Source organism: Neovison vison, chromosome 3 (assembly GCF_020171115.1).
Source record: "Neovison vison isolate M4711 chromosome 3, ASM_NN_V1, whole genome shotgun sequence".
Classification (NCBI taxonomy): Eukaryota; Metazoa; Chordata; class Mammalia; order Carnivora; family Mustelidae; genus Neogale; species Neogale vison.
The window spans coordinates 231992672-232020177 of NC_058093.1; the positions used below are offsets into that span (position 1 = coordinate 231992672).

Here is a 27506-nt window from a genome sequence, read left to right on the forward strand (position 1 = left end):
GACATCCTGGCCATGCCGACCAACCCTGTCTCATGGACAGCAGAGGCCACTGGCCAAGAAAATAAAGAACTTGAGTGGGTCTGTGAGAGGGAAGTGTCTCAACTCTGCTCAGAGACACGCTGCATTTTCCTCAGGGCTTCCAGGGAGGAGGGCAAATCCCCCTACCTTTTCCTGACAGTTGGCATTAGAGCAGGAACCAGATATTACCAAACACATCTGTTTAGAGGCAGAATTATTTCTCAGTTGTCTTTCCAGCATCTAATCTGGCACGTAGCAGATGCTCAATAAATACAGAATACATGGACTAAAACACTGTCACCGCCATTCCTTTGGATTCCTTCCTCCTCATCCAGGAAGCCTGTCTGGATTTGCCCATGTCTCCTACCTGCTGGGTTCCGGCTGGAGTCGCCGGCAGCCCCACCGTGGCCGTGGTCCCAGTTCTCTGAGTCCCGGCTGGTTGAGCTCATGCGTGCCTCGGAGGCCCTGCGCACAGGAGGCCCATAGCTTCCTCGCCCGGGTGCGGAGGCTGGTTCAGGACCTGGAGGGGAAATCACACGTTAAATGGAGAAAGGGCAACAGAGGGATGGGATAGAAGGATAGAAGGGTTCCTGTCCCAAAATACAAGACAGAGTCAGCAGGACCCACCTGTTTTCTGACCTGGGCCCCTCCTGTCTTCAGTGTCACCTGGAGAGAGAGAGAGAGATGATGGGGGAGCCCTTGTTTTACGGTTTTGGGTGAGCCCTCACTTAAGGAGCGCACAAAGTTCCTGCCACTCTCAGGAACTTTTATAAAATGAGCTGGAAGTCCCCTCTCCCAACTTCCCCTGGGATGTAGCTCCCATTTACTATTTCACATGATTTCCTTTGCATGCATGAGCCCGTGTGAGCACGCATAAGTTTTAAAAAGAATAAACTGGGATCGTTAGCCAATGATCATACAAACTGTTCTAGAATGTTCTCTGTTCGCTTGAGTTTCCCCAGGGCTCACCAGGCATGCTCCAACCTCAAGTCCTTTTGCACGTGACATTCCCAAATGTTCCATAAGCCCTCTCTACCAGCTCCTCAGACAGCCCTTCGGTGACCTTTCCATCCAAAACGGAGCCTCCTGCCACACCTGTCCCCTTCACCTGCTTCATCTGTCCTCCGGACCCCATCACTATCTGGTATTACGTGGTATTTGGCCGTGCTGTTTGTCGAGTATCTGTTTTCCCCAGAACAATTTTAGCTGCTTGAGGGCAAGGATCTTGTCTGTTCCACTTAACACTGTAGTCCTGGGGCACAGAACAGAGTCTGTTCAATAAGGGTTTGTTAAAAGAGTATCAAAAGCTTCTATCGTGGGCATCATTCCAAATCTATAATACACATTTCCATCATTCGATTTTAAAAGAGGCCTACTATAGCATGGTGTGGTTGTACCATCATCCATTAAACAATCCCATTAATGAACATTTAGGGTTTTCCAGGGGTTTTGCTACCATAAATAATGATACAGTGAATACACTTACACAAATATCTGTTTATATTGGCCCTTTGATTGTTGCTAGATATATTCCCAGAGAGGAACTGCCTGATCATATGGGACGTACACTTTGAATTTTAATAAATTCTGCCATAACACTTTCCGAGAGCCTGGAGACGATTTATAGTCTTACCAACAGTTTGTAAAGTACCCATGTCCCCCACCTTCACCAGCACTGGATGCTACCACCAATAATTTTTCATGTGTCACCGTGCAATGCTGGTGATGTTTTCTTTCTAGTGATATGAATGGTTTGGGAGTTATTTGCTTTGTCCAGAGTTTATCTGATAAGCTCATTCATACTATCGATGTGTGTGTTTGTGTCTTTAACATTATACGATATTGGTTAATATTTACTAAGCACTACATTCTGCAAAGCACCTACCATCTAGTATCTCATTTAATCTTCACAGTAACCCAGTGAGTTATTAACCCCATTTCACAGACGAGGAGAGTCTCAGAGGGCTAGGTGACTCGTGGAGCTAGAACTGAGATTTGGGTCATCCCGGTCTCAGATGTCCCAGATCTTGACGGTGAGGCTGTGCCGTCTTCCCAGTCTACAGAGGGGAAAGCTTAACTGGGAAGAAGGCTGTTCCGGAGGTTAGACTGGGGGCTCCCTGGGGACGTGGTGTATGTTGAGAATTCGGTAATTCTCTGCAAGGAATAGACCTGACTTGGGCCACATCAGGAAGAAAGCGTCTGGAGGATTTTGTTTTGAGTGCCAGGCACTGTACAGGACCCCTTGAGAATTCATCTTATGGGACACCCAGTAGGACATTTCAACTCTGAGACCTTCGACTACAACCTACCTTTCAGAAGCATTGCAGGCACTGACCCCCAGAACTGACATTCAGACCAGATTTTATCACTTAGTGTTCACTGACGTCATTACAGAAGCCTCGTCTGTTCAAGCCTACTGGTCTCAGGCAATTAAAACATGTTCGTATTAGAGTTGCTTTTTTCCTTCTTTTTTATTTTTTTGCCTCTCCCTTTTATCATTCATTTTACTAATTAATAATATTACTTGGATAAGGATGATAATATCTATAGCCATGGTAATTTCCTTTTAGTAATTTCCCTTTTACTCATCTTTCACTTTTAATTAGTACAATTTCAGATGCTTCGCTGACGGTTGGCAGGAGTCGCAGGGGCAAGGAAGGCCTTCCCAGCAAGTCCCACTCAGGCTCCAGTGTGTACCACAATGGTGGGAGTCTCTCAGTTTCTAATTTTAATTTCCACCTCTGTGGAACCTCTAAATACTCCATCAGAGATGACAACAAAAGGTGTTGGCGTTGCTGGAGAGTTCCCTGTGCGACCCTTTCCTTTTAAAAAGTTTTTAAAAGGCAGTTTTTAGGGGCACCTGGGTGGCTCAGTGGGTTAAAGCCTCTGCCTCTGCCTTCAGCTCAGGTCATGATCCCGGGGTCCTGGGATCGAGCCCCACATCGGGACCTCTGCTCAGCAGGAAGCCTGCGTCCTTTCCTCTCTCTGCCTGCCTCTTTGCCTATCTCTGTCTGTCATATAAATAAATAAATAAATAATCTTTAAAAAAAAGTTTTTATTTTAATTTCACTATTGTACAACAGTGTTACCATATTGCACTATACTTTACGATAGTGCCACTGTATCACACTTCACTATGCAGGGTTACATTCATCCCAGATGTACAATATAGTGACTCAACACTTAGACACAAGACCCTGTGCTCATCATGACAAGTGCCCTCTTCCATCCCCGTCACTTCCTTCACCCATCCCCCACCCCTCCCCTCCGGTAGCCATCAGTGTGTTCTCTACAGTTAAGAGACTTTATCTTGGTTTCTCTCCCTCCCTTTGCTCACTTGTGGCCTCTGGAATTCCACATATGAGTGAAATCATACGGTGTTCATCTTTCTCTGCCTGACTTAGCATTATACTCTCTAGCTCCATCCATGTTGTTGTAAATGGCATGATGTCATTCTTTTTCATGGCTGAGTAATATTCCATTGTGTATCTCTATATTTATGGCTACCATGTCTTCTTTATTCATTCATCAATTGGTGGACACAGGCTGCTTCCCTATCTTGGCTACTGTAAACAATGCCGCTATAAACATTGGGATGCGTGTACCCCTCTGAATTCGTGTTTTTGTATTCTTTGGGTAAATACCCAGTAGTGCGACTGCTAGATTGTAGCATAGCCCTATCTTTGACTTTTTGAGGAAGCTCCAACTGGTTTCCTGGGCTGCTTTCTTGAAAAGGGTTCTTCCTCTGAGCTGCGCAGAGCACAAAGGGGTCCTAAACCCAAGCCCTGAGGCCAGCTGTCCACCAGCTAGGTGGAAACACAAGACATGATGTCAGAACATGCTCCAGGTAGACCAGTTAGCCAAGATGTGTCCTTGGTCTTAAAAGGAGAAGTTGTTTTGTCTTACCTCGGCTTGGAGCCCGGGCCGCATGCTTGGGCTCAGGTGTGACCTGCTCAGGAACAGCAGGTTCACTGACAGGTTGCTGGGGCTTGGTCTTCTTTATGGGCATAGGCTGTGGGAGGACCTGTTTGGGGAAGCCCTTGAAGAACCATGCTCCGGATCGCTTCCACACCTAGGGGAAGACAGGATGAAGACACGGCGGCCAAGCACTAAGAGTCCTGCTTCCACAAGCACCAGTTTTTAACATTGCTCCCTGCAGGGGGCACCTGGGTGGCTCAGTGGGTTAAAGCCTCTGCCTTCCTCTCAGGTCATGATCTCAGAGTCCTTGTATGGAGCCCCGCATTGGGCTCTCTGCTCAGCAGGGAAGCCTGCTTCCCCCTCTCTCTCTGCCTGCCTCTCTGCCTACTCATGATCTCTGTCAAATAAATAAATGCAATCTTTTTTTAAAAAAAAATATTGTTCCCTGCCCACAGTACAGAGCCTGTCACAATTCCTATGTGACTCACATACTATCTCCCAAACACTCAGTAGCTGGGTCTAAGTATACCCATTTTCTTGATGGAGAAAGCTGAATGTCAGAAAGGTGAGGAACTGCCATAAGGTTACCCCACAAGAGAGTGGAAAGACCGTAAGCGGACTCCAAGCCTTCCACCTCCTAAATGTGTACACTCCCTACTTCTAGGAAGAGAAAAGTCAACGGAAGGGGAAGAAGAGAAATTCACTCAAACATCACTCTTCTGCCAGCGTTCACCGCTGAGCTGGCACCTCTGTACCAATCCCTTACCCGGTTCCCCAGCCTGCGGCTGCCACCCTGTTCCCCTGGTTACAGTGAGGAAGAGGGATCTGGACTCACACGGAAGGGTGTCCCCAAAGCCAGATGGGACTAATGCACTCACCTCTCTCTGCTCCAGGCAGATTTTGCATAACCACACGGGATGCGGGCGGTTATTGGAGGTCTCCACTCCGCACTTGGTGCAGACATTCTGGGGACAAAATATAGGCCAGGGCACACTCAGACATGCCAGGCTCTGTCTGAGCTGCCAGCGATCGGGGCGAAGGGACCAGGAAGGGCCGTTGAGCCCCATTCTCTCTTGATGGATGTCAAGAGCTTGAGCTCTCTCTTTCTCACCTCCCTCCCAGGGCCAAGGCCAATTAGGATTCAAGTTCCAGTCTGAGTTTTGCTTTCCAACAACAAGAACTAGAGTCACTCTGCAGCACTGGATGAGTAAATTCTCTTGAGTTCTCCAAGAGTCCCTGTGGGGTCCGAGTTTTCAGCATCCACACAGGGGAGATCGTGGACCTGATTTTCCCAGTGGAGAGGCCCATATATTTGTTTGTTTATTAAACTGGTTCTTCTTTCTTTCCCCATGAATTGGACCTAACCTGGCCTGTGGTTGCAGGTTCAACTCTCTGAAGAGAACAAAGTTATCCGTATAAAAGCTATGACTGTGTGATGGTTTGAACATTATATTTTGGCTGAGTTGCCTGACAGTCAAGACAAAAAGGAAAACCCAATAGGTCATGAAGCTTTTGCTATCTCATGGACTATAGCAGGTAAGTGTTTTAGCTTAGATAAACTTTCCCCAGTATTGCATTCTAAATGCTAAGGGGGACCCCAAGCAGGAGATGCCAAGTGACATTATGGATGTTCCCAGCTCAGGTGCTCCCCCGCATCCCTCTCCTGGGAATCGGGCAGAACCAAGGATAGTTGTATCCTTGTCCTGGAACTGTCAAGGGCCGACAGCTTGAGGGGAAGGTGCAGGGTGGAGGGAGCAGAGAAGACTCCCCTTCAAGAAAAAATGCTCAAGAAGCCCAGTCAATGGCTCTAACTTGGCCGGAGAGGGGCTTTCTAAGCCAGGGTAAGAGGAGGCTGGGTCGACCTTCCATGTACACACAGTGTAGACACCTGCCCAGCATGCTTTTGAGCCTGATACATAACTCGTTCAGCCACAACCAGGACACTTGGAGGCTTAACCATAGCTCAAGTCCTAGTTCACCCTGGATGGAGCTGAGGTCCGAGGGGACAGAAGAGTCAAAGCATCTTCTCGGACAGGAACCAGAATCAGGGCTGCCTAGAAGATAGTCAGGCATGGGAGCACCTCCAAAGGAGTATATATGTTGGTAACCACGCTTCAGGATCCAAGTTCCATCCCCAAGACCCAGGGCTTGGCTCGAGCCCAGGTCTGGCCCCGTGCATGAGATGAGCGGGGAAGCAGGGGAGAGGAGGGTGACGGTACCTTCTTACAGTCCTCACACACCACACAGGCGGAGCCCAGCATCCCCAGCTGTTCTCCACACAGGATGCAGCGGTTCACTCCATCCCCGGCCACATTCTTCCTCATGTTCTCCAGACGGTCCACCAGGCGCCTGGAAGCAAATGCAGAGTCAGGAGGGCTCTACAGGACCAGGGACCACTGGCATCTCCCCTGGTATCAAGCTGAGGTCTCCCTTCTCTGAGTCCTGGGTTCCTGAGTATCTGATGGTGACTGCTGGACCCTTCCCCAAAATAAGGCACACGTAGTTGAAATTCTGATACGTGTTCAGACCACGGCAGACCCATGTCCCAAATCATCCATCTCTTCTATTGACCTTGGGCTAAGCACCTGATCTAGACTTTTTCTGTCTCCTGTCACCTCCTCCAGGGAAACTGCCTTCTGAGCTCCAGCTTTGTGTATCTACTTGGATGTCTTCATTGGCATCTCCAAGTTTACTTGCAGCTGCTCATCATCGTGGGTCTTCTCTATCCCCATCCCTAGCACACCTGCTCCCCTTCCCAGGATGCAGCTGGACCCTGTCCCCACTCCCCCCATGAGCTGGATCCCACCCGTGGGCACCATGGGCATAAGAACTGCTGGAAGAAAATTTGGGAATCACAGGCTCTAGAAGATCTCTGGCCGCCCGGCCTGGCAGCCACCTGCTGCAGACTCTCCCCACAGGGCCTCCTTCTTCCTGCCCTCCCCTCCAAGCGCTCTGACTCCCAGTGTTATAAATAGCAGCTTCTCCCTTTGTGCTTCATTCATCAGAGAGCCGCTCTGCCCCAGGAGGAGCCAAGAGCAGCCTGTAGGCCCCCAGAGCCTCCACTGTGACCCACATCGGACAGAGCTGCTTCGGGAGGCTGGATGCGCAGAGTCAGAGCGACCCTCTCCTTCCTCCTCCTCCTCTTTCCTCCCTCTCCCTCCCTGTACTCTCCCTAGAAACTGTTTCTATAGGATGACAGGTGGGGCAGTCACCAGGCGCCAGCTCCAGCCTGAGGTCGCAGAACATCCATCTAGAATGCCAGTTGCTGGTGTTTACTGAGCACTTACTATGTACCAGGTGCAGAGCTAAGCCCTTCCCCTGGATCTTCTTAACGAGTCCCTCCAGCAGCACACTATGCTGAGCACTATTCTTGTCCCTATTTTCCAAGTGAGAAAACTGAGAGGTTAAGTGATTTACACCAGTCACCCAGTGGGAGATGGAGAAAGCTGGGATCCAGACCCAGGCACAGTCTGTCTGGAGTCCCTGTTCTTAACTGTAATTCCACCCAGCCGCTCTGTTCCAGGCAGAGCCACAGGCATCTTCTTCAGCAGTCTGATATCCACTCTGCTCAACCCCCCTTGTAGTCCCCACACCGAGGGAGACCCTCAGTCATTGGTAGGCACCAAGTTACACACACCCAGTTACCCCGGCTGGTTCCATCCCTCTGCCTCTCACTTGCCCGAGCTTAGGACAAGACACCCCGCAGCTGCCCCGTCATTTTGTTTCCCTGAAAAGCCCTCAATGTAGGGTTGAGAAATCTGAAGTTTGGCCCTGGATTTTGCCTCTCTGGACTTGTTTCCTCATCTGTAAAAGAGAAGGTGTCGGGCTGAATCAGCAGTGGTCAAACTGTGCTTTATGGCACCCCAGGGTTCCTTAGAGGCAGTTTAGGGGCCACGCACTGGAGTGGAGGGACGGGGTGATTCTGAGGGCCCAGAAACCCTACTTCATCCACAGCATGTCTGCATTTATCACTTTTGTGTGTTTAGAGTGTTGAATTAGATTCTCTCTGGAAAGCTACAGTTTAAAGAAACGGCCTGAAGCTGTCCAGAGCACGTAAATTTCAGGATGCCTTTCAATATCGTAGAATTATCAAATGTTATGAGACAATGAGGCGAGTTGATGGGAAGTAGGGCATGGTGAATTTATGATGACACTTTCCTTGTACACATTTTCCTCTTTTACTATTTCTTCCTTTATCCACTGCCCTAGCCAGGAAATGGTGAGATTTTGTTTGCTCTTCTTACTCTAGCAGGGCAGGGCCCCCAGCACCGAGAGGGTGAGAGACTGGCCTGGGGCTGCTCAGTGAGGGGGAGCATCTAGTTCTCTGGGTCAGGAAATCATCGCTGCTTTCCATGAAACCCTTCTGGCTTCCCGCCTCAGGTCAAGCCTCAGGAAGACAGCCCAGACCAGATGACCCAATTCTAAACCACAGTGCGTTCTACTCAGGAGTCTCAGAGGCTTTCCTGCCTCTCTTGGAAAATCAAGGCCACAGACTCACTCACCGTTTAAACCCACATTCTTAAGCCTCTACCCAGATGCTTGTTTCTTGCACCGTTCACTCCTAAATGCCAAAAGGCCCCATGAACAGGCCTTATATGGGGAGAGTCTCATTAGCTCCTATCAGTACAGCAAATGGCACGGGAAAACAACAGATTTAAGATCATTATTCCGAGGTCTCAGCTCAGGAACCCCTGTTACTCATGAATTCGGCAGAGACCAATAAGGACAGAAACACGTGTGGGCTGGGACGAGCACACCTTCCTTCTCTGCTCCAAGATCTTTCCTGCAGCCCACTCGTGTGGATACCCTCCCTGCAGCCCCTGGTGCTAGGACCTCAGCATGGACAGCTGCCACTGCCAAAGGTCATAAACTTAGCACGGAAACGTTGCAAGAACCTAAATCGAAATTACATCATGGAAGCCCGCGGGTCACCGATGGGTCTTTATCCTGGTGATGAAACACTTTGGCTTCTTTATCCCAGAAGGAATGTGTGTTCTTATCAGTCTTGGCAGGAGTACCCTGTGTGCACCCCAAGGGATGCTGGCAACCCTCCGTGCGTTCAAAAAGGATATGGAGGCATGGAGCCCCTCCTCCCACCTTGTCGGCTATGGGTCTGCAGAAGCCCCCTGAGCAGCCCTTTGGGGAGCCATGGATGGGGGTGTGAAGGGGTGGAGGGGGTGCTCTCAAAATTGGATCCGCCTGGGGATCACATGGGGAGAGCGCGCAGCATGGAGACAGTGATGCTGTGGGATGGAGGCGGGGTCTGGGAATCTGAGTCTCAGGGCGGCTCCCTCTGTGATTCTGATGCTGCTGAATTCCTAGCCACAGGGGAATCACTGAAGGAAGAAAGGGAGCAGGAGGGCGAACTGCATGGGAGACTGTCCTCCTTATTATGCTAAAGGAGGAAAAAGACCCCCACCCCCAAACCCAGGATGTGGAACTGTAGTCAGGGTGCAAACTGGGGTTTGGAACACGTGCAACGAATTTCATGACCAAAAAAAAAGGGGGGGGGGAATCAGAAAGGAAACACACCCAAATATTCACAGTGAGAATCACTGGGTGGTGGGATTATAAGTAACGTTTATTTCCTTTTTTTTTTTTTTTTTAAATTTGCTTCTTTAATGCCTCTGTCTCCCTCCGTCCTCCAGCACCCGATTAGCTGGCCTCCCCATATGCTTCCTTAACCTCCCACCACGAACATGTGTTGCCTTTATTTTAGAAGAGAAAATGCATTTTTGAAAATAGAGAGCCAGGAAGGCAGGGTTAAAAGACGTGGTTTGAATCCTACCTTCTCTCTCTCTCCAGTCAATGACCTTAAAAAGCCTCTGTTCTCTGGGAGCCCTTTTCCCAGACTTTACTGTGAGGGGGTTAGACGAGGTGAAGCTCAAGTTTCCTCCCACGGGCACCAGTCAGGGAGTCTCAGATCCTGAGGCTGAAACGCCACAACTTCCCATGGCGTCTTGAAACAGAAGGTCCCTCCATGTCGAAGAGAAGGCCCTCTCTGCCTCGGCGGCCTGTTCTGTTTGCCTGTCTAATGCCTCCACATTAAGAGCCCAATTAGCTGGACACCGTACGTGCCTGTCACTCTCTAGTTATGTCTTTACATGCCCGATTAACTTTACGACTACCACTCATGCCCTGCGTCCAGGAAACCCATCCATCACCAGGCTGGGTGCTTAAGGGGAGCGGCTGCTTACTCTGTGATGTTTCCCATTTCCCAGGACACTTCCAGAAGCACCAGAAAGTCTACGTCTCCTCTTTTGGGTCCCAGCGGACCAGCCCTGGAGGTGGTGGGAAGTGGATTCCCAACTTGGTCTGACCTTGCTATCCGAATGGAAGCAGATGGGCTACTCATTCATTCAGATATTTATGGAGTGCTTGCCATGTGCCAAGCAGACAATGATGACCCAAGAGGGAGCAAAACAGGTGAGTCCCTGCTTGAGTGGAGCTGGCATTATAGAGAGGGCTTGGGCCTTACTGAATTCATCACATAGATCATCATAATCACACTCATAGTAAGCTCTCTGAAGGACAAGTATCAGTGGTCAGGAGAAGGCAGAAGAGAGGGACAGGAACCATCAAGAAGGGACCTCGGAGGAAGTGACCATCGAGTTGAGATCTGAGCATAAAGAGGAGCTGACCCAGTAAAGAGGTCAAGAAAGAGCACTTGGAAGAAGAGGAAACAGCATGTGCAAAGGCCCTGTGACACACTCAGCATGGCTCATGGGCTGGATGGAGGAAGATGAGGCTGGAGGGGTGGGCAGTGCCTGCTCCATACGGGGTCTTGATGGGATAGCATCAAGAGGCTTTAGGTAGAGGAGACTCAATAACCCCATTTTGAGATAACAAGTGAACATAAGAATGGAGCCCTTGAGACACTCAGAGCCATGAGAGTTTCAGATGCTGCAGTGGGTCCAGGAGAAAGAGGCAGGTAAGTCCCCAGACTTTTGTCTGCATGTGGAGCTGGACCAGGTCTCTGGAAACCACAGGATTATCCCCTGTGGGTCTAACTCAGTACTGCTAAGAGTACAGTAGCAGGAGGGCCGTGAAATCCCGTTGCCCAGTAGCAGGCTCCGGGAAGCTGCCCGGTGTGTTAGTTTCCTATTGCTGATGTAACAAGTCAATGCAATCTTAATGGCTTAAAAGAACACTTATTTATCACCATCACGGTTCTGGAGACCAGATGTCTGACAGGGGTTTCACTGGGCTCAAGTCAAGGTGCTGGGAGGGCTGTATTCTTTCTCGAGGCTCTGGGAGCAAATCCATTCCTTTGCCTTTCCCAGTTTCTAGCAGCTCCCTGTAGTCCTTGGGTCATGACCTTTCCTCCATCTTCAAAGCCAGCAAGTGTAGCATTTTCCAATCTTGCTGTGACTCTGACCCTCCTGCCTCCCTTTTATAGGGACCCATGTGATTACACTGGGCCCACCGGATAATCATCCCATCTGAAGAGTCTTAACTTAATCCCATCTGCAAAGTCCCTTTTGCCACGGAAGGTAACAGATCTGTAGGTTTCCAGGGATTAAGGTGTGGACATCCAGGGGTGTGGGGCAGAGGGCCGTTATTCTGCCTACCACACCCACATTCCTGCCCCATCTGCCACCCAGGTCCCATGTCCACCCGACTCACGTCTGAATCAAGACTTCTGCCCTCCTCTCCAGAGCAAGGTTTGGGCAAAATATCCCTATGCCTCACTGTGGATGTCAGACAAGCCAAACTTTGGGCTCTTAGGATCCTGAACACCTTCTCCAGGCACTCAGAGTCCCTACACACAGGTACACACACACGCAGGCATGCACACACTTCCAGAATTTAGAAACAGGCAGTGATGCAAGGCTTGGGGTGCCAATTCCAGGGTGAGCTTGCCTGGGTCCCTATTTGGCTTTGCCATTTCCCCGCTCTGGGATCCCCCAAGAAAGTTACTTAACTTTTCTGAGCCTCTCTTTTTCATCTGTAAACCGGGGAAAACAAAGTTCTGACTCCTAGGGTTGTAGCCAAAATAAAGTAAGAGTGTTTTTGTAAAATGCCTGGAACATGATAACTACTCAGTAATGGTTGCTGCTAATTATTTCTTCTGGAAATCTGTGGCTTTTAAACTCCCTATACCCTAGGAAATCTGTCTTTTGAAAAAGCCTTTGAAGGAGCTGGGATGACTAGAAACAGACATGGATGGTCCATATCCACACAGGTGAACACATTCATCCACGGGCACACCCCTAGAGGCACAGGTTCACGTGCATCTGTGAGTACACCCGTGCACGCTCACAGACCCGTGAGCGATCATACCTACACGCAGAACGCGCCTTCTCAAGCGCAGGTCGCAGAAAGCCTAGCCCCGTTTGGCTGCCTTGTGCAGACAAGGACAGAAACCACATCGTGGGCTGACCCTTCCTGTTCCTAAAGCCCGGGCTCCCTCAACAGGTGCAAACTGGCCTCAGAAACATTCAGGCAGTTGCTTCTGCACTGGAGCGCCTCGATGAATGTTGGGAGAAGGCTAGTGGAGCTACGATTACGTGGGGAAATAGGCTTAATGTGGGGTGCTATGGAGACGCGGTACCCTGCCCATGAGGCATGATGGCTTTGCAGGCAAGTCCTCAGTCGGGGACTGTCCTGATACTGCGCCACTGATGGGATGCGGCTGGAGCGGCCGCCTTTAGAGCAGCGGTGGGCTGTGATCACATGCGATTTGTAAAAATTGCACAAAGTGGGAGAGTGGATGTCATGTTGTCTCTCTCTCTCTGGCTCCCCCTCTGTTTTTTCTCTCTCTCACACACACCATCAATTCCAGATCATGCAGCTTTTCCCCTCACCCTAATTGCCCAGCGGGGGAGGTTATTACCGTTAAGTTTATTAAACTTGGCGTTTTTTCAAGTCAGTATCAGATCCTCTGCTGTGAACGGGGATATGGCTACTCTGAGGAGGGCCAGCCTGAGTCTCCATGGCCAAGGTCTCTCAGGAGCCTGTCCTTAAATGACTGAGCTGCTCTATCATGAAGCCGTTCGGCCAGCATGTGGGACGTGAGCATTTCAGACTCATTAATCCTCAATGTTGTTTATTGCTGTTGACACCTGGGGAGCTGTAGATCCTCATTTCTCTCCTTGATGGATTGGGGAATGAGATTCCTGCTCAGGCCTCAGCTCTTTGGGAAGAGGGTCACCTCAGCTCAGAGCTAGAGACAAGGGAGCCAAGACAGAAAGACTTCTGGAGGATTCGGCAGAGCTAAGGTAAGTCTGTCAATGCCAGGCAAGGAGCTGGGTCATTATAAACCCAGCAATAGTCACGGTTACCAGGTGCTGTGCTAAGTATTCCGTATGCACTGTTTCTTTCTTTCTTTGAAGATTTTTTTGTTTCTTTGAGGGGGTGGAAGGGTAGAGGGAGAGAAAGTCCCAAGCAGACTCCTCACCAGGTGCAGAGCCCGACGCTGGGCTCGATCCCATGACCCCCAAATCACGACTCAAGCCGAAACCAAAAGTCAGAAACCCAACCGACTGCACCCCCCAGGAGCCCTACATGTGTTGTTTTCCTTACGCCATCTATAACCTGTGAAAACAGCTCCATAATTCATCCCCATTTTACAGATGGGAAACCGAGGCACATAGGGTGTGCGAGGGGCAGAGATGGCGCCAGAGGCTAGGTCTAGCTGCCCAGATGTTGTCGCCCCCTGTAGAAGAATGAAGTCTTTGTTTCTCCGTAGTGTTTATGGGTAGAGCTCCTTCTAATCCCTCCCCAAGCCTGGCCTTAAGCCGGGGGTGGGAGGAAGAGGACAAGGGTCACTGCCATGGAGAGACAGGAACTGTCCCACTGAAGGAAGAAGTGTGTGGGACAGAACTGGTTAGCCTGAGTGAAGATCTAAGACACCCTGTAAATTCTTGACGTCCCTAAATCCCTTAACTCACTTGTCAATTTGCCTTCCCTCCACGCACCCCAGAAGGCAACAGGATAAAGTAGAGAGACAGATTCAAGTTCCAAACCCTGGTTTGGTCCTGTAAAGGCTGTGCGCCCCTGGGCAAGTGTCTGAACCTCACCGAGCTTTGGGTTTTTTCAGCCATATGGCAAGGACAACAATCTGTCTCTCAATGAGGATATTAAGGAGGTAAAAGGACGTGTAACATATTTGGAAGGCCCTAGCACAGCGCTTGGCAAATAAATACTTGCTTTTCTACAGAACAGCAGAGTTAAGACTCTAGCCCTAGAGCCAGCCTGCCTGGGGTTATAATCCTCAGTTCTATTGCTTTTTAACCGTGTGACCCTGGGCAAGTTGCTTAACCTCTCTGTGCATCAATTTCCTCATCTGTAAAATGGGAATGATGATAACGTGGCCCCATGCATAGGATTGTTACAGAAATTACATAAAGGAATCTATATAAAGCTTCGAGCACAGGGCTGGCACATGGAGCTTTGTAAGAGGGAACTACTGTTTTATTTCCCTAGATGTGGAGCATGGTACCAGGAAAATCCTCAAGTCTGTTTCTTCTTCCTTTAGTGAACCACTGACAAGAGACCTAGAGCAGCGGCTCTCAGCAGGGAGTGTGTGGTGATGGATGGAGACACCTGGGGTTGTCCTAGCTGGGTGGAAGGGTACTAGAGGCATCTAGTGGGCGGAGGCCAGGAACTCTGCTCAAAAAAAATCACCTACAATGTCCAGAACAGTATACACCACAAAGAATGATCTGTCCTCAAATGCACATAGTATGATGGCTGAAAAACCCCAGGTTGGAGACCCCATGGTCCAACTCCCCATTTTACAGATAAGGTCCAGAAAGCGATGAGGTCGAAGTGACTCAGTGAGAGGCTTAGGGTTTAGGATTCATTCAGCATGAACTATGCCTCCAACACATATTCATTTGTTCTCCGTTTTATGCCAGACACTGGGCTACTTAAGGAATTGGGAAGACTTGCATGTTCATCTTGTAAAAACAGGCTGCATAAAGTATTGATGTGAGAGGACCCTTGAAACCACTGATCCAATGCCTGGGGACACTGAGGTTCTATCCCTCAGTGATTCTTAACATAGGAGGGTTCAGAGCCCCCACACCCCCTGCCAAGTCTGGTGAAATCTATTATATTTCTTTTCAAAAAATATATACAGACACACACACAAATGCTTACGAACCCCTGAATCCTATTTACACTTAGGACTCCAGGTCAAAAAAAAAAAAAAAAAAAAAGGCCAGAGTGTGGGGGTGGTCTTCCTTTTGAAAGAGGAGAGCATGGTCTGGCTTCCTGTCAGCATATCAACCTAAATCAATGTACCAAGGTTACACGTCTTATTACTCACTTCTCCCTCTGTCCACATTTTGGAAAAATTCTGTGCCAAAAACATAGGAGATGATGGAACGGAGATGGGGAAGTGGCAGAACCCCACAGAGTCCGTCAACCACAGGTCTCCCCGTGTCTCTCTGCCTTCCTCCTCCAACACAGCGTCTGGACACCAAGGTTAATGACAAATCCTAATTACTTTTGGTGACCCATCTGTTGAGGGAAAATGACCTCAGATGGAAGCCACCCGGCTACCCGTCCCTTGGCACAGGCAGGATATGTGAGCCAATGCCTTTGAGAGGCTCTGGACAGAAAGAAATGTAAGGACGCAGAGGGGCCAGCCAGTTGGTAAAAACGAAACAAAAACCACCAACAGATTTTCCTAGGCATATGTTTAACTGCAGAGTCAATACATTGAAAAGTCCGGTGGACACCCTATGGGCGTCTGTCCAACTCGCAAACGTCCTTCTCACCCTTGGCAGCCACGCCAATGTGACCTGGCACCCCTGGTATGAGAGATGGGTGACCTGATCGGACTTCCTTCCCTAGGAATGGGGAGTGAGGCTATAAAAACCAAGCGGGAGAAAAGAAACTTTCCTGAGGCCAGGCTGTGTTCCTGCCCCTCGGTTCCCTGAGATAGCTCCCAATCCTTATATGAAACTCGCCTTTTTGCATAAGGTGGTAGAGTCTCCAAAAATGGCCACCATTAACGCCATCCTTCCCTGGGGGCCTAAGTCGTTCTTCCAGAAGGAGGAGGGACCTATTTCCCCTCTCAAAGAGAATGTGGAGGGGTGACGCTCCACCGGTTCCATACCCAGCTGCTAAGAACCTAGCAACTTCCATCTTTGCTCTCTTGGGATCCTGCTGCCATGTAAAGCTCAGGCCAGATTACTGAAAGGGCAGAGATCCCATGGAAAGGCTGAGCCACAACGAGAGCACCAAAGCACAGACATAGGAGCTGAGCTTTTGTGGCCCTCCCAGTGCAGCCTGGCCACCAGCTGAATGCAGCCGAGTGACCCCAGCCCACACCACATGGAGCAGAAAACCCACCCAGCAGAGCCCTGTCCAAGTGTGCAACCCACAGGATCATGAGACATCACAACTGCTGTTGCTTCGAGACCCTAAGTTCCAGGTGACTGTTATAGAACAGTTATAGAACAAGAGATGACTCAGGCAATCTCCCTGGAATTCATTTCCTTTCCTGCAAAGAGCATTCGGGGTGTGAAAAATAAACTCTGCTATCCCACTCAGCACCTCAATAAGGAATGTGGGGGCAAAAGGAGGCTGTTTAATGAGTTTCCCTGCTGGCCATCATCTCTCCCTGCAGGGATGCTGAAGAGAGAAGAGCTGGGTTGTAGGCTGAGCGGTGAAGCAAGGTTTGGACACCCCTCCCCTGCTTCCCACCATCCCCCTCCCCCACACCCCCCCAATCCCCGCAGGACAGAAGCAAAGAGGCTTCCAGGAGAGATGTAGCTCTTGCCTGATGCTTGCCTGGGATTCCCTGGGTTGGCCAACTCTAGCCAAAGCGCCCCAGGGAGGGAGGGCCTCCTGGGAGGCCTGATGGCAATTCTTCCCCAGGTCTCTGAGAGCCACGGGAACATGCAGTACTGGCAGATCTAGAGGTTCAAACCAGTGAATGAGAACTCGAAGAAACCACTAGGCCAGCCCCCAAAGGACTCCCACTTCTAGTTGCACAGTGTCCCCCTCACACCTGAGCTTATAAAATTTCCATGTTCCTCGGAGTCTAAGAACTTGGGGCCAGGATTTTAGGAAAGACACCTAAGAATTAAAAGCAAAATGCTGGAGATCATCAGACAGGACTGTATACCTTGGCTCTATGTGACCTCGGGCAAGTGACTTTGGGCCAATCACCTCTCTGACCCTGTTTCCTCACCTGCAAAAGGAGGACAATAGTAGCACCCACTCAACAAGGTTGAGAGGAGCAGTTAAAGAGTTAATCCATAAGGAGTTTTAGATTCAGTGTTCGGCACATAGTAAATGCTCAGTAAATGGTACCTAGTATGATGATGATCATTTACGTGTTGGCTTTCCCTCAGTTAATAGGAAAGAAACTTCCACATCACGGAGCTGGTGTGAACCCGAAAAGATTCTCAGATACATCTGCAATTTTAACAGTTAGATAGAGCTCATTAGCTTTGAGAAGGCCAGCCAATGCATGGTCCTCCATCAGACACACCCAGCTATTCTCAGGATCCTCAGAATCAGCCTGACTTGCCTTATTAGATGGAGGGGAGCGGGTCTGAGGTCCCAAAGGGTCATTGACTGAGAGCCCCAGGTTCAGAAGTGGGAGCCCCAATGGCACCCCGTTTGAGCCTTGTTCTGTGTCTGATGTGTCATCTTGGTTTTATCTGACTCTGCTCTGATCTCTTCCCAGGGAAGCATGGAGGGAACAGGAATGAGGGCAGGTTTGAGATCGCAAGACACAAATCACATCGGGCTTGCCTCTGGCAATGCTACCAGCAGGCACCGGCTGCTGGAACAGTGCAGGAGAAGAGCCACAGCCAGAATCCTGCAGCACTGTCCTCCCCCACTCTGGCAGAAAGCATACCATCTCAGCAAAGGAACACTCTGTCATCAAAGGGCTTGGCCCCAGCCTCCCTGGAAGCCTCTCAAATTCCCCTTAGGGAAGCCAGGGCTGCTGGAATTCCAGGGCTTGCCAAACAGGAGTCTCGGGGCATAATTCTAGAATGGAGGCCTTGGTCAGGGTCAAAACCTGAGCTTCCTTAACAAATTCATCTTTAAAGGACTGCTTCCCTTTATGGAATGTGGGGTTATGCCAGGCACTACGATAACCCTTTGCACCCTAATTAAACACTCACTAAGAGTTAGGTGCTAATGCTGTCCCCATTTTACAGATGAGGAAACCGAGGCACAGAGAGGTTAAAGTGGCTTACCTAAGGTCACATAGAGGGGATGTGGGGAGAGCTGGAATTTGAACCTAGGTATCTCTGACTCAGAAGCCCCAGGAATTAACCACTGTGCTAGAATATTCTACCACACCCTCAAGCTAATTGAGGCGATATGATAAGACACAGAGGACAAGGTAGGGAACCCATCTATCCTGTTCTAGAAGGCTCAAGCTCTGCCCAGAGGGACTGCCATAAATTTTCCCCCAGAGGAAGCACACGTGCCTTGTTTGTACAACACGGCTGTACCCCCAGCCACAGTTGATTGGATGAGAGACAGCCCCTGACACAAGCCAGCCAATCAGAGTGCCTTCCCTGGAAAGTGGCACCCTCTAGGTCACATTATGTCTAAAGTAATTGGGGGCAGCACGGTCTGCCATGTTCACCCACTCATTGAACAAATTATTTTTCAGCACCCCTACTATGTTGTAGGCACTGAGAATTCACTAGCGAAACAAACAGGCAAAAATAAATAAATAAATAAATAAATAAATAAATAAATAAACCCTCTACCCTCCGTCATCTTACAATCTGACAGGGAGATATACAATAGTCAAACTAATTATGCAAAATGGGAATGATGTTATCTGGTGGTAATTGCTATGGCAGAAAAGGGCTAAGAGGAGTTTTGCTTTTAAGCTTTTACCCTTATTACCCGTATCCCTCACTTCAAAAGGCTGAGGTCCATTGTTGGGTGAAGTGAACACACACACACACACACTCACACTCACTCACACTCACAGACCTCCTGCCTGCAGAACTCCCCACTCTTGGCATATCTTTTAAAAAGCAAAATAAGAATGCAAGCCCACAAGCACGCCCCTGCAGACCTCCCCCTTCAGCAGCCTCCGGCGTAAGCAGACAGAGGGTGGAGGGTGCTGCTGACACCGGCTGGAGCAGGTGTCTGTCATCTGTCAGCAGCAGTCTCCATCCTACCCTTGGTAAAATGTTCTGCAGAGGCTCAGACCAAAGGCACCAACTTCCACTTTCTGCCCAAGATCCTCATTCACCCCAGCCGAGAGTGTGTGTGGAGAGCTAAACGGGCACCTCAGTGCCCACACCAGTTGTAAGCCACTGGCAAAGGCCGCCCCAGGCAGATGGGGCCTGGGGAGGGGGCTGCGGAGGAGGGGGTCCATTTGAGATCCTGGTCTGGGAGGACCCTCCAGGGGCCTGTCATCCTGACCACTATGCCAAGAGCCCCCCATACACACATATCCTCCTTTCATCCCCTTCCCCACCCTCACGGTCAACCCCATCCCCCCCATTCCTCCCTTTGTAAGAGCACCCACATACTGCTCCCTCCCTAACCCTGGCCTTCCTCAATGATGTCACTTTCTGACACACACGTCACATGGCCTCCTTATATCCCTTGCTTCTCTCTCATATGCATTTTGAAAAGCTCTGTCCTCCAAACTCTACTTTTTCCCTTCTTCTTTCCATTTCTGAAAATGAAGTGTCCCTGGGGTCTGGGACGTGTACGTGCATCATCGCACCTACTGTTTACAACAGCCCTGTGAGATAAACTGGCGTGTCCCCCACTGGACCAGCACGTGAACAGGGGCTCAGAGAGGTGAGGCATTGTGCTGGGGAACCACAGTGGGCAAGCAGGGAGCTGGGATGAGCCACCCCCCCCACCCGCTGCCATTCTTGGAGTCCAGACCCACCAGGTTAACCTCTGCCGCCTCCCTCTCATGCTGTCTCCCTGTTTCAGGATCCGCTTCTGTTGTTCTCATATATAAATTCATTGCGCATGCGCTGTTTGACATACCATCCCTAGACAGACGCTCCCCTCCTTACCTCTCCCTTGGCTGTACGTTCTGGCCTACCGTGCTTCTAGAACATATTTCTATGTAGCTGAGATCGGCCCAGACGCCATGTGCTCACAACCACAGACCCCCAGGCTCCAATGACAAGCTCCCACCACCCTTTCAGAGCTCCCCTCTCTGTAAGGCACCCCCAGCCACGAAGCCCCCTCCCTAGCCAGTTCCCAGCTCATCCTCTCTCCTCCTTCCTGAGCTCTTCCACCTCATGCCACAAGGATTCCAGTCCTGCCAGACGCCGGGCAGGGGGCAATAGTGGGGGGGGAGGGCAACATCCCGGGGCAGTCCGCCCCACCCCAGTACACTCCTCAGCAGCACAGTCTGCTGGCCCTCAGGCCTCCGGGGCGGCTCTCCACGTGGATGGGACATGTCGGGCCTCACCCAATTCGCTCCTGTTCCATCTCTTCCATTTTCTCAGCTCGAGCGATGACTCTGTTGATGATTTCCTTCTCCTCATCTGTCAGCTCTTCCTGCTTCCTCTGTCTGTCGGGCTGACCACTGGGATGGACGGACCAGCCTGCCTGGAGCCTGAAAGATAATACGGGGAGGCGTGAGACCGCAGAGGTGCCCAGCAGGAAGCAGGCAGCGGTGGTTAGGCTCTGCTCCCTAGGGTCTGGAAAACCTCAATTCAAATCCCCACAGGGAAACTCACTGGCTGGGAGACGAGCCTCAGTTTGCTCATCTATACAATGGGACACACTTTCCTCCCTCACAAGGTTCTTAGGAGTTTATTTCTAAGCACTTAGCACGTGGTAGACACTCTGTGAGCAGCGTCTGTAGGATGCTCCTAAGAACCGAGAGAGTAAGGGTGTTCTCAGGAGAAGAATCCAGAATAGGACACTCTACAGCTGGAACAGAAACAATTCTGGGAGGGTGGTCAGAGGCCCGGGGTCCCAGGTTGAGCCAGCTCCTGTCTGGCACAGATGTTCTGTTTGGGCTACAATTTATTTCTTCTATAAATTGGAACTAATAGCCAACTGGATTTACAAAAAGCTCTTCATTTCACATCAACATCCAGATTTCCAGCCTCAAAATCTCCTGTAGCATTTTGCGTTCCAAATTTTAAAAAAATTTTTTAAAGCCAACACCGACACAGCATCCATTGGGTGCCCACATGACCTCATGTCATCTTCACATGATCTCTACAGGGCAGGGGTTGTTCCTGTCTGCTTACTGGTGAGGAGACTTGAATATGGAGAAAAGAGACCACTTGCCCACAGTCACATGGCTGGAAAGTGGCAGAGTGGAATTCTGAGCTAGGCAGGCTGCTCACTTAACCTCCACAGTATGGAGGGAACCCAAAGTCCTCCCCACACAGCCTGGGTGGGGGCACAGTGGATCAAAGGCTGCCGGGTGGTGGGCTGATGCTGTGGTCTATGGCAAATTATAATCATCTCTGCTAATAAGATGGTCCCTGCCCCGCGGCACTAAGGCACACCCCCTGAGTGGAGTGCAAGGTTAAATACCACTAGAAATGCTTGTCCCTGCAAGGGAAAAAAACCAGTAAGCAGGAATCCTCTGAAGCCAGCACCCCATTAGCTGTCAGCCTCTATTATTTCCACTGCTCTAATCACATCAGCAGGCATGAAATTGCCTTTTGACACTCAAAGTTGGAAATTAAAAGCCCCATCTTCCTCCCTCTCCTTGGCTTCTCTTCCATTCTCCCACCCTCGGCTGATTGGTTCTGAAGAGTGGAGGAACCCAAAAGCAAAGAGAGACAGATGTCTAGGGGCAGACCTTACTCTGAGAAAGGGAAGAAAGTTGTGGCCTGTGGAAATTCCTCATGGAAACACACCTTGTATTGCAGCAAGGACCTCTGGGGATGAGCAATTGTGAAATTGCTCAGACCACGCCGCTCAAACCCTCCCAGGGCTTCTCACTGATTTAGAACAACACCCAGAACTTCATGGCTATAGTGGGAGCATGACATCGTGTATATGATAAACGTCACTGAATGGTGTACTTTTAAACGGTTAATGTTATGTTACTGTGTGAATTCTACCTTAATGTTCTAAAAGATTTTGCCCATCTGCTAAATCCTACCCAATCTGTCCTTAACCTGCCTCTCCGTCCTTATGGCCTCTTGTTTTCCCTTATCCCTACAGTCAGCTGCACTGGCCTCTCTGCTCACTTCTGAACACTGAACCCTTGTTCTCGCCTCAGGGCCTTTGCACTTGCCGTTCGCCCTGCTGGAAAACTTATTTCCATGGACCTTTCCAGGGCCGGCTCCTTCTTATTACTGAGGCCTCAGCTCAAACAGCACCTTCTCAGAGAGGCCTTCCTTGATCTCCCTTCGCCCAGATTTACTTTCCTTATGGCACCCATCATTAACTGAAATTACTTTTGGAAAAATTTTTGTTGTTTACCTGTTTAGTAGATCTCTCCACACCCCCCCTCCCCCCGCCCAGCCCAACAATGTTGCTTCCAGGAGGGCAGGGGCCTTGTCTGGCTCTGGACCAGTTGTATTTAGAATTGTGTCTGAAAGCCCAGAAGGATTTTGAATAAGACATGGTCCCTGTGGCCCAAAGAGGTGTTAAATGCCTAATCAAAAGTGTGACCCACTGGGAGACCCAAGCAGTGGAACCTGGTCTGTCTAGGGACCAAGGACAGCTCCCTAGGAAGTGACAGCCACGTGAGGACCTCGCGATGGGTCTACTGTGATGTCCGCGAAGCTTATATTTGAGACCATTTGGTTGCACAGCCAGCTTCTCAGACCCCAAGAAGGGCATTAGCGATGGCTGAGTGGTTGAAAAATTTGCAAAAGCAAGGTATTTTTGTCTTTGTTATCTTAAAGAAGGCCCCTTCACTGATATAAGCTTCAGACCCCGCAGCAGAGCTAGGGCTCCTGCGGAGACCCCAGAGCTCAGCTGAACTCCACAAGGGCATGGCAGAGGAAGAGACCAGGCCTGGCAGAGGGAACAAATGGTCTTTGCAAAGGCCTGGAGTTGAGAAGGCAGGAGGAATGCCCGAGGAAGTGAAGAGCCATGTGGTAGTCCGCCTGCAAGATGGTCCCCTAGGACCACTGCCTCCTGGTATTTACACTGACTCCCAGCTGGTCCTGTGTGGCCAGCAAAATACAGTGGACATGGCATTGTGTGACTTCCAAGGCTGGGTCATAAGAGACACTGCGGCCTCTGCCTTGCTGTCTTGGGTCATTTGCTCAGAGAGAAGCCAGGTGCCATGTCACGAGGATGTGTAAACATCCCGGTGGAGAAGCCCACATGCAAGGGATCGGAGGCCCCCCAGTCACAGCCAGTGCCAACTCGACTGCTACATGATGCTCCAGCCCCTGGTGAGTCCTGGGATGACTGCAGCCCAGCAGGCATGTGACTACAGCTGCACGAAGAGCCCTGGGCCAGAAGCACCCTGAGGCCACCCTCAAAGGCCCACCAACAGAAACTGTGAGATGTGACAAGTGGTTTCTGTTGTCTTGAGCCACTAAGTTGGAGGTGATTTGGTGTGCAGCATTAAATAACTGGAAAAACCCGGCTGGAGGACAGAGACAGAGGGGTATAAAGACCCATCTACAGTGTCAATATACAATTTCCATTGCTGCATTGCTGAGTTGTTACAAACTCAGGGGCTTAAAAAACACACATGTACTATCTCATGGTTTCTGTATCTGTCCAGGCATGGCTCAGCTGGGTCCTCTGCTTGGCATCTCATGAGGCTGCAGTGTGGTGTTGGCTGGGCTGTGTTCTCATCTGGAGGCTTGACTGGGGAAGAATCTGCTTCCAGGTACATTCAGGTTGTTGGCAGCTTCCTTGCAGCTCCCTAGGCTGAGGGCCTAGCTTTTTGTTAGCTACAGTCAAGAGGCCACCCCTGGATCCTGGAGGCAATCTGCAATTCCTAACCTGGTAGGATTCTCCAGCTTCATCCTGTGAGTTGCTTGCTTCAAAAATGCCCAGTGAATCTAGCTTCTATAAACTGAGAGTCTTATATAACATAATGTAATCATGAGAGGGACATCAGGTCTCTTTGCTGTATTCTGTAGGTTAGAAACAGATCCCAGGTCCCCAGACTCAAGGTGAGGGATTACACAAAGTCATGAATACCAGAGGTGGAGACTATTGGCTGTCTGCCTTACTTGAATGCTCCCCATAACAGAGACCTCACTCTCTTATAAGGAGTCTCTGATGTTGTGTTAGAAAGATCTCATTATGGTGTGCTAACATCCCTTCATCTGCCGCTTCTTCCCATTATTTTTAAAGGACACATTGGACTGCCGCATAAGAAAGACCAGTCATCCTTCCCAAAGAGCCTTAGTCACAACCTGATTCGGCCACCTCCCTGTATCCCTCTGGCCTCCCACGGAAATGGGTGTCTTAATTGTCCCTATTCTTCCCTCCTTTGTCCCCATTTTTTTCCTTCCTCCTCTTCTGATCCCTTTCTGCTTACTTCCTGCCTTTACAAAGCATCTCAGTGACCAAAACAGAGCATAGGTGAGATGCTGGGCTGTGTACCCAGTGAAAACCCCTGTGAAGACATGTTCCTGCAGCTCACGGTCTGTCAGCCAGGGGCTTGATGTGAGACCGATTCCTCTCACCCCAGCCCACAGCTTGCTGGGGTCCATGTGCACAGGAAACGGGTGCTGCTGGACATACATGGCTCCAGAAACATAAGCAGGGATGGGGGTCCCTCACAGGGTCCACCTGAGTCTTTTTTGCCTCCATCTGCAGACAAGCAGAAGGTCTGCTGGAGGCTGCCAGCATCTCTCCAAACCCTTCTCCCATTCTCGGCTCCAAAACATGCAGTTGACAAACAGCTCATTCAGTGTTTGAAAATGTCACCAACTGGTCTCCGTGGGGGACTCACAAGCCTCCTGTGGATTTTCACGTTTTAATTCCAAAAGCAAAAGAGGGAAACAAGATGGTGTTTCAAACCAAAGCCTTCGCTCTCAAGGGAGACACTGGGTCTGTCTGGGTCTCCTCATGATATGCTGGGGAGCACTGTGAACATGGGACCTTTGAGAATGCATGACAGGACAGTGGCTCCCTTGCCAAGGGCCTCTGGGCAGGGGATTGTAGCTCCACATCCTGAAGGCCAGAGTCTAGTGTTGGGAAATTATCCAAGGCCAAAGCTAGAGACCCAAGTGCTGCTTCTTTGAACAAGTTACTCACAGCCTCGTATCCAAGCCAGAAAATATCCAAAGGGCCACTGCCAGCCAACACGAACCCTTGCTGACTGGGTGGAGTTCAAGGTCGTCATCCTGGGTCAGCTGCATATAAGCAGGCTATACATGGGGGCTCTGCACTGCTCTGAATATCAGTTTCTGGATCTATTGAAATGGGAATGATATAATTTCTGTTTCCTGTAGGGACCCTGAGAGGTTCCTCTGTACCCTTAAAGGCCATATGAAGGGAGACCTGGCTCACTGGCTGAGACAGGGAAGAGAAGAGCCCAGCCTGTCTCCTGTCTCCGCTCTGATCCACATACTTAAGACAATGCTTCCTGGAGAAATGAATGATTGCTGCCTCCTGGTCCTCCCAAACTGTCCTCAGCAGTTCCCTGGAGAGATCTCAAGGGCTACAGAGGAGTGGGGGAGAGAGGGACGGAGTAGGCAGTTAACCTGGCCCTCCATCCTTACTCAGCTGGGCTCTCAAAGCAGAATCCCAATGAAGAAGAAGAAGGAGGAGGAAGAGAAGGAAGAGGGCAAGGGGGGAGGGAGGGGGAGGAGGACGGAAAGGAAGAGGAGAAGGAGGGGAAGGAAGAGGAAAAGGAGAAGGAGAAAGAGAAGAAGAAGAAGAAAGAAGAAAAAAACCATTTTTTAAAGAACTTAATATTTAATAAAGCATGAAATAGGGTTTGTTGCATTGATGACCTCAATACTTCACCCTCCCAAACATCCATGCTCTTTGCCATGTGAATTTCAACTCACTCTCACCAAACAGTTAATCTATTTTCCTGCCAGTGAATCCTTCCCAGACTTACAACTTGTTGCAGCCAATAAAATGCAGGGGAGTGATGTTGTACCCCTCTGCTGAAGCTGAGCCTGCGCAAGACCCCTGTGTTTCTGCTTCCTCCCTTACACCTCTGCCGTGAGCACGGCAAGCCCAGGACAGAGTGCTGGAGGATGAGAAGCATGTGGAACAGAGCTGAGCCATTGCAGCCAGGGCTGTCCTAGATCAGCCAACCCTCTGATGCATAAGCAAGCCGAGGCAAGACCAGCAGGGCCACCAGCCAAGCCCAGAACCCTGGGAATAACTATGGTTCTATGCTTCTCAGTTTTAAGATGGCTTGTCACACAGCAAAAGCTAACTGATACACTCTCCCCTATGGTGACCGCACACTAAAGCGAAGCCTGTTAGAGCCACTATATTTGTTTTATGGTCTGGTTTTATTTGAAATGACCAGTTGCATGAATGTCACTATCCTATGTTGAGTGCTTTCAGCCACTAAAGGCTCTCCTCTCATCTGTCTTATATATTTAGCTTCTGAACTACGTTTATTCAAAGAAAGAGTTTCACTGCTAACAGAAAGTTTGAAGATCACTGCAGCTGACCGGCTCATTTTCCCGCTGACTGATGCTCCAAGGAGACCAGGGACTTGCTGAGTAGCACGTGTGACACAGAAACTCAAGAAACTGGCATCCTGGCATGCCTCATTGGCCACCTGAATGCACCTGCCCAGGTGAGTCTGGAGAAGGTCCGAAGGAGCTCTCGCCCCACAGTCAATAGCCACGGCCCCCAAGGCAGGGAAGGAAACCTGTCCTGACTCTTGGTGGCAGCCCCTGAGTGACACCTGTCACTCCCTAAAATCCTGCAAAGACCAAACTCCCTCCTCCCTTTGGCCTCCCCCCTCCATTCTTCATTTCACACACACAATAGTCACATAATAAATACCCACCAGATGTCTCTATTAATAAATTATAATTCCCCAAAAGAGTGGGATGATGGAAGGGCTGTCGGGGCACAAAGGCTCTGAAGCATTAAATAGCAGCGGTGTGTAGAAAATTAATCCTTTTTCTTTCCTTTCTTCTTCTCCACCCCCCTTACCCCCAGGATGCCAATAGAGGCAGGTGTCAGCAGGAAGTCACTTTCCAGCTCAGTGAATGAGGTTTTAATGAATCCGGGAGGAAAGGATGGGGAAGGAGAGGCTGCTTCACCACAGAACAGTTTACATACGCCCTGCTGGCATAAAGGCCCTATTGGATGAAATTTACCCCTAGCAGACTAAAGGGGGTGTGGAAGGGATGCTGTGGCTATCCCCCCACCTTTAGAATGCTAAAGGGGATCTCAGGGCTCCTGCTAATCTTTTAAGTAAGACTGAGATCTATTCACTTCCTCTGAATTTCCACACTATCTCTCTTATTTGGACTTTGCACGAGCTGTTCCCCTACCTGGAACTCTTCTATCTCTTCTCCATCTTGCTCCCCTGCGGCCTGGTCTCAGTTTACATGTCACTTCTTCTAGGAACTCTCTCATCATGACTGCCAAGTCTGGGCTGGGTGCCTCTCCTTGTGTTCCCATGGCCCACGGTGATTCTGCTATTGTATCTCCTTGCATGCTTGTGTATTTGTTGCCGACTGGCCATTTATTTGTTGGTAGACCCTACAAGATACATACTC

The 27506-nt window shown here is 49.9% G+C and overlaps 1 protein-coding gene across 3 annotated transcripts in view; it reads right to left on the reverse strand.

The window, feature by feature from the left end:
• The window catches only part of RPH3A (rabphilin 3A), a 98714-nt gene that overhangs the window by 33245 nt on the left and 37963 nt on the right, over positions 1–27506 (reverse strand). For all 3 annotated transcript variants that reach the window (XM_044244236.1, XM_044244234.1, XM_044244235.1), the window contains 6 exons: positions 20321–20467; positions 6156–6285; positions 4815–4901; positions 3925–4090; positions 646–684; positions 386–538 (listed from right to left, as the gene is read on the reverse strand). In XM_044244236.1, the coding sequence (XP_044100171.1) occupies positions 386–538; positions 646–684; positions 3925–4090; positions 4815–4901; positions 6156–6285; positions 20321–20467 (722 nt within the window). The remainder of the gene's footprint in view (positions 1–385; positions 539–645; positions 685–3924; positions 4091–4814; positions 4902–6155; positions 6286–20320; positions 20468–27506) is intronic.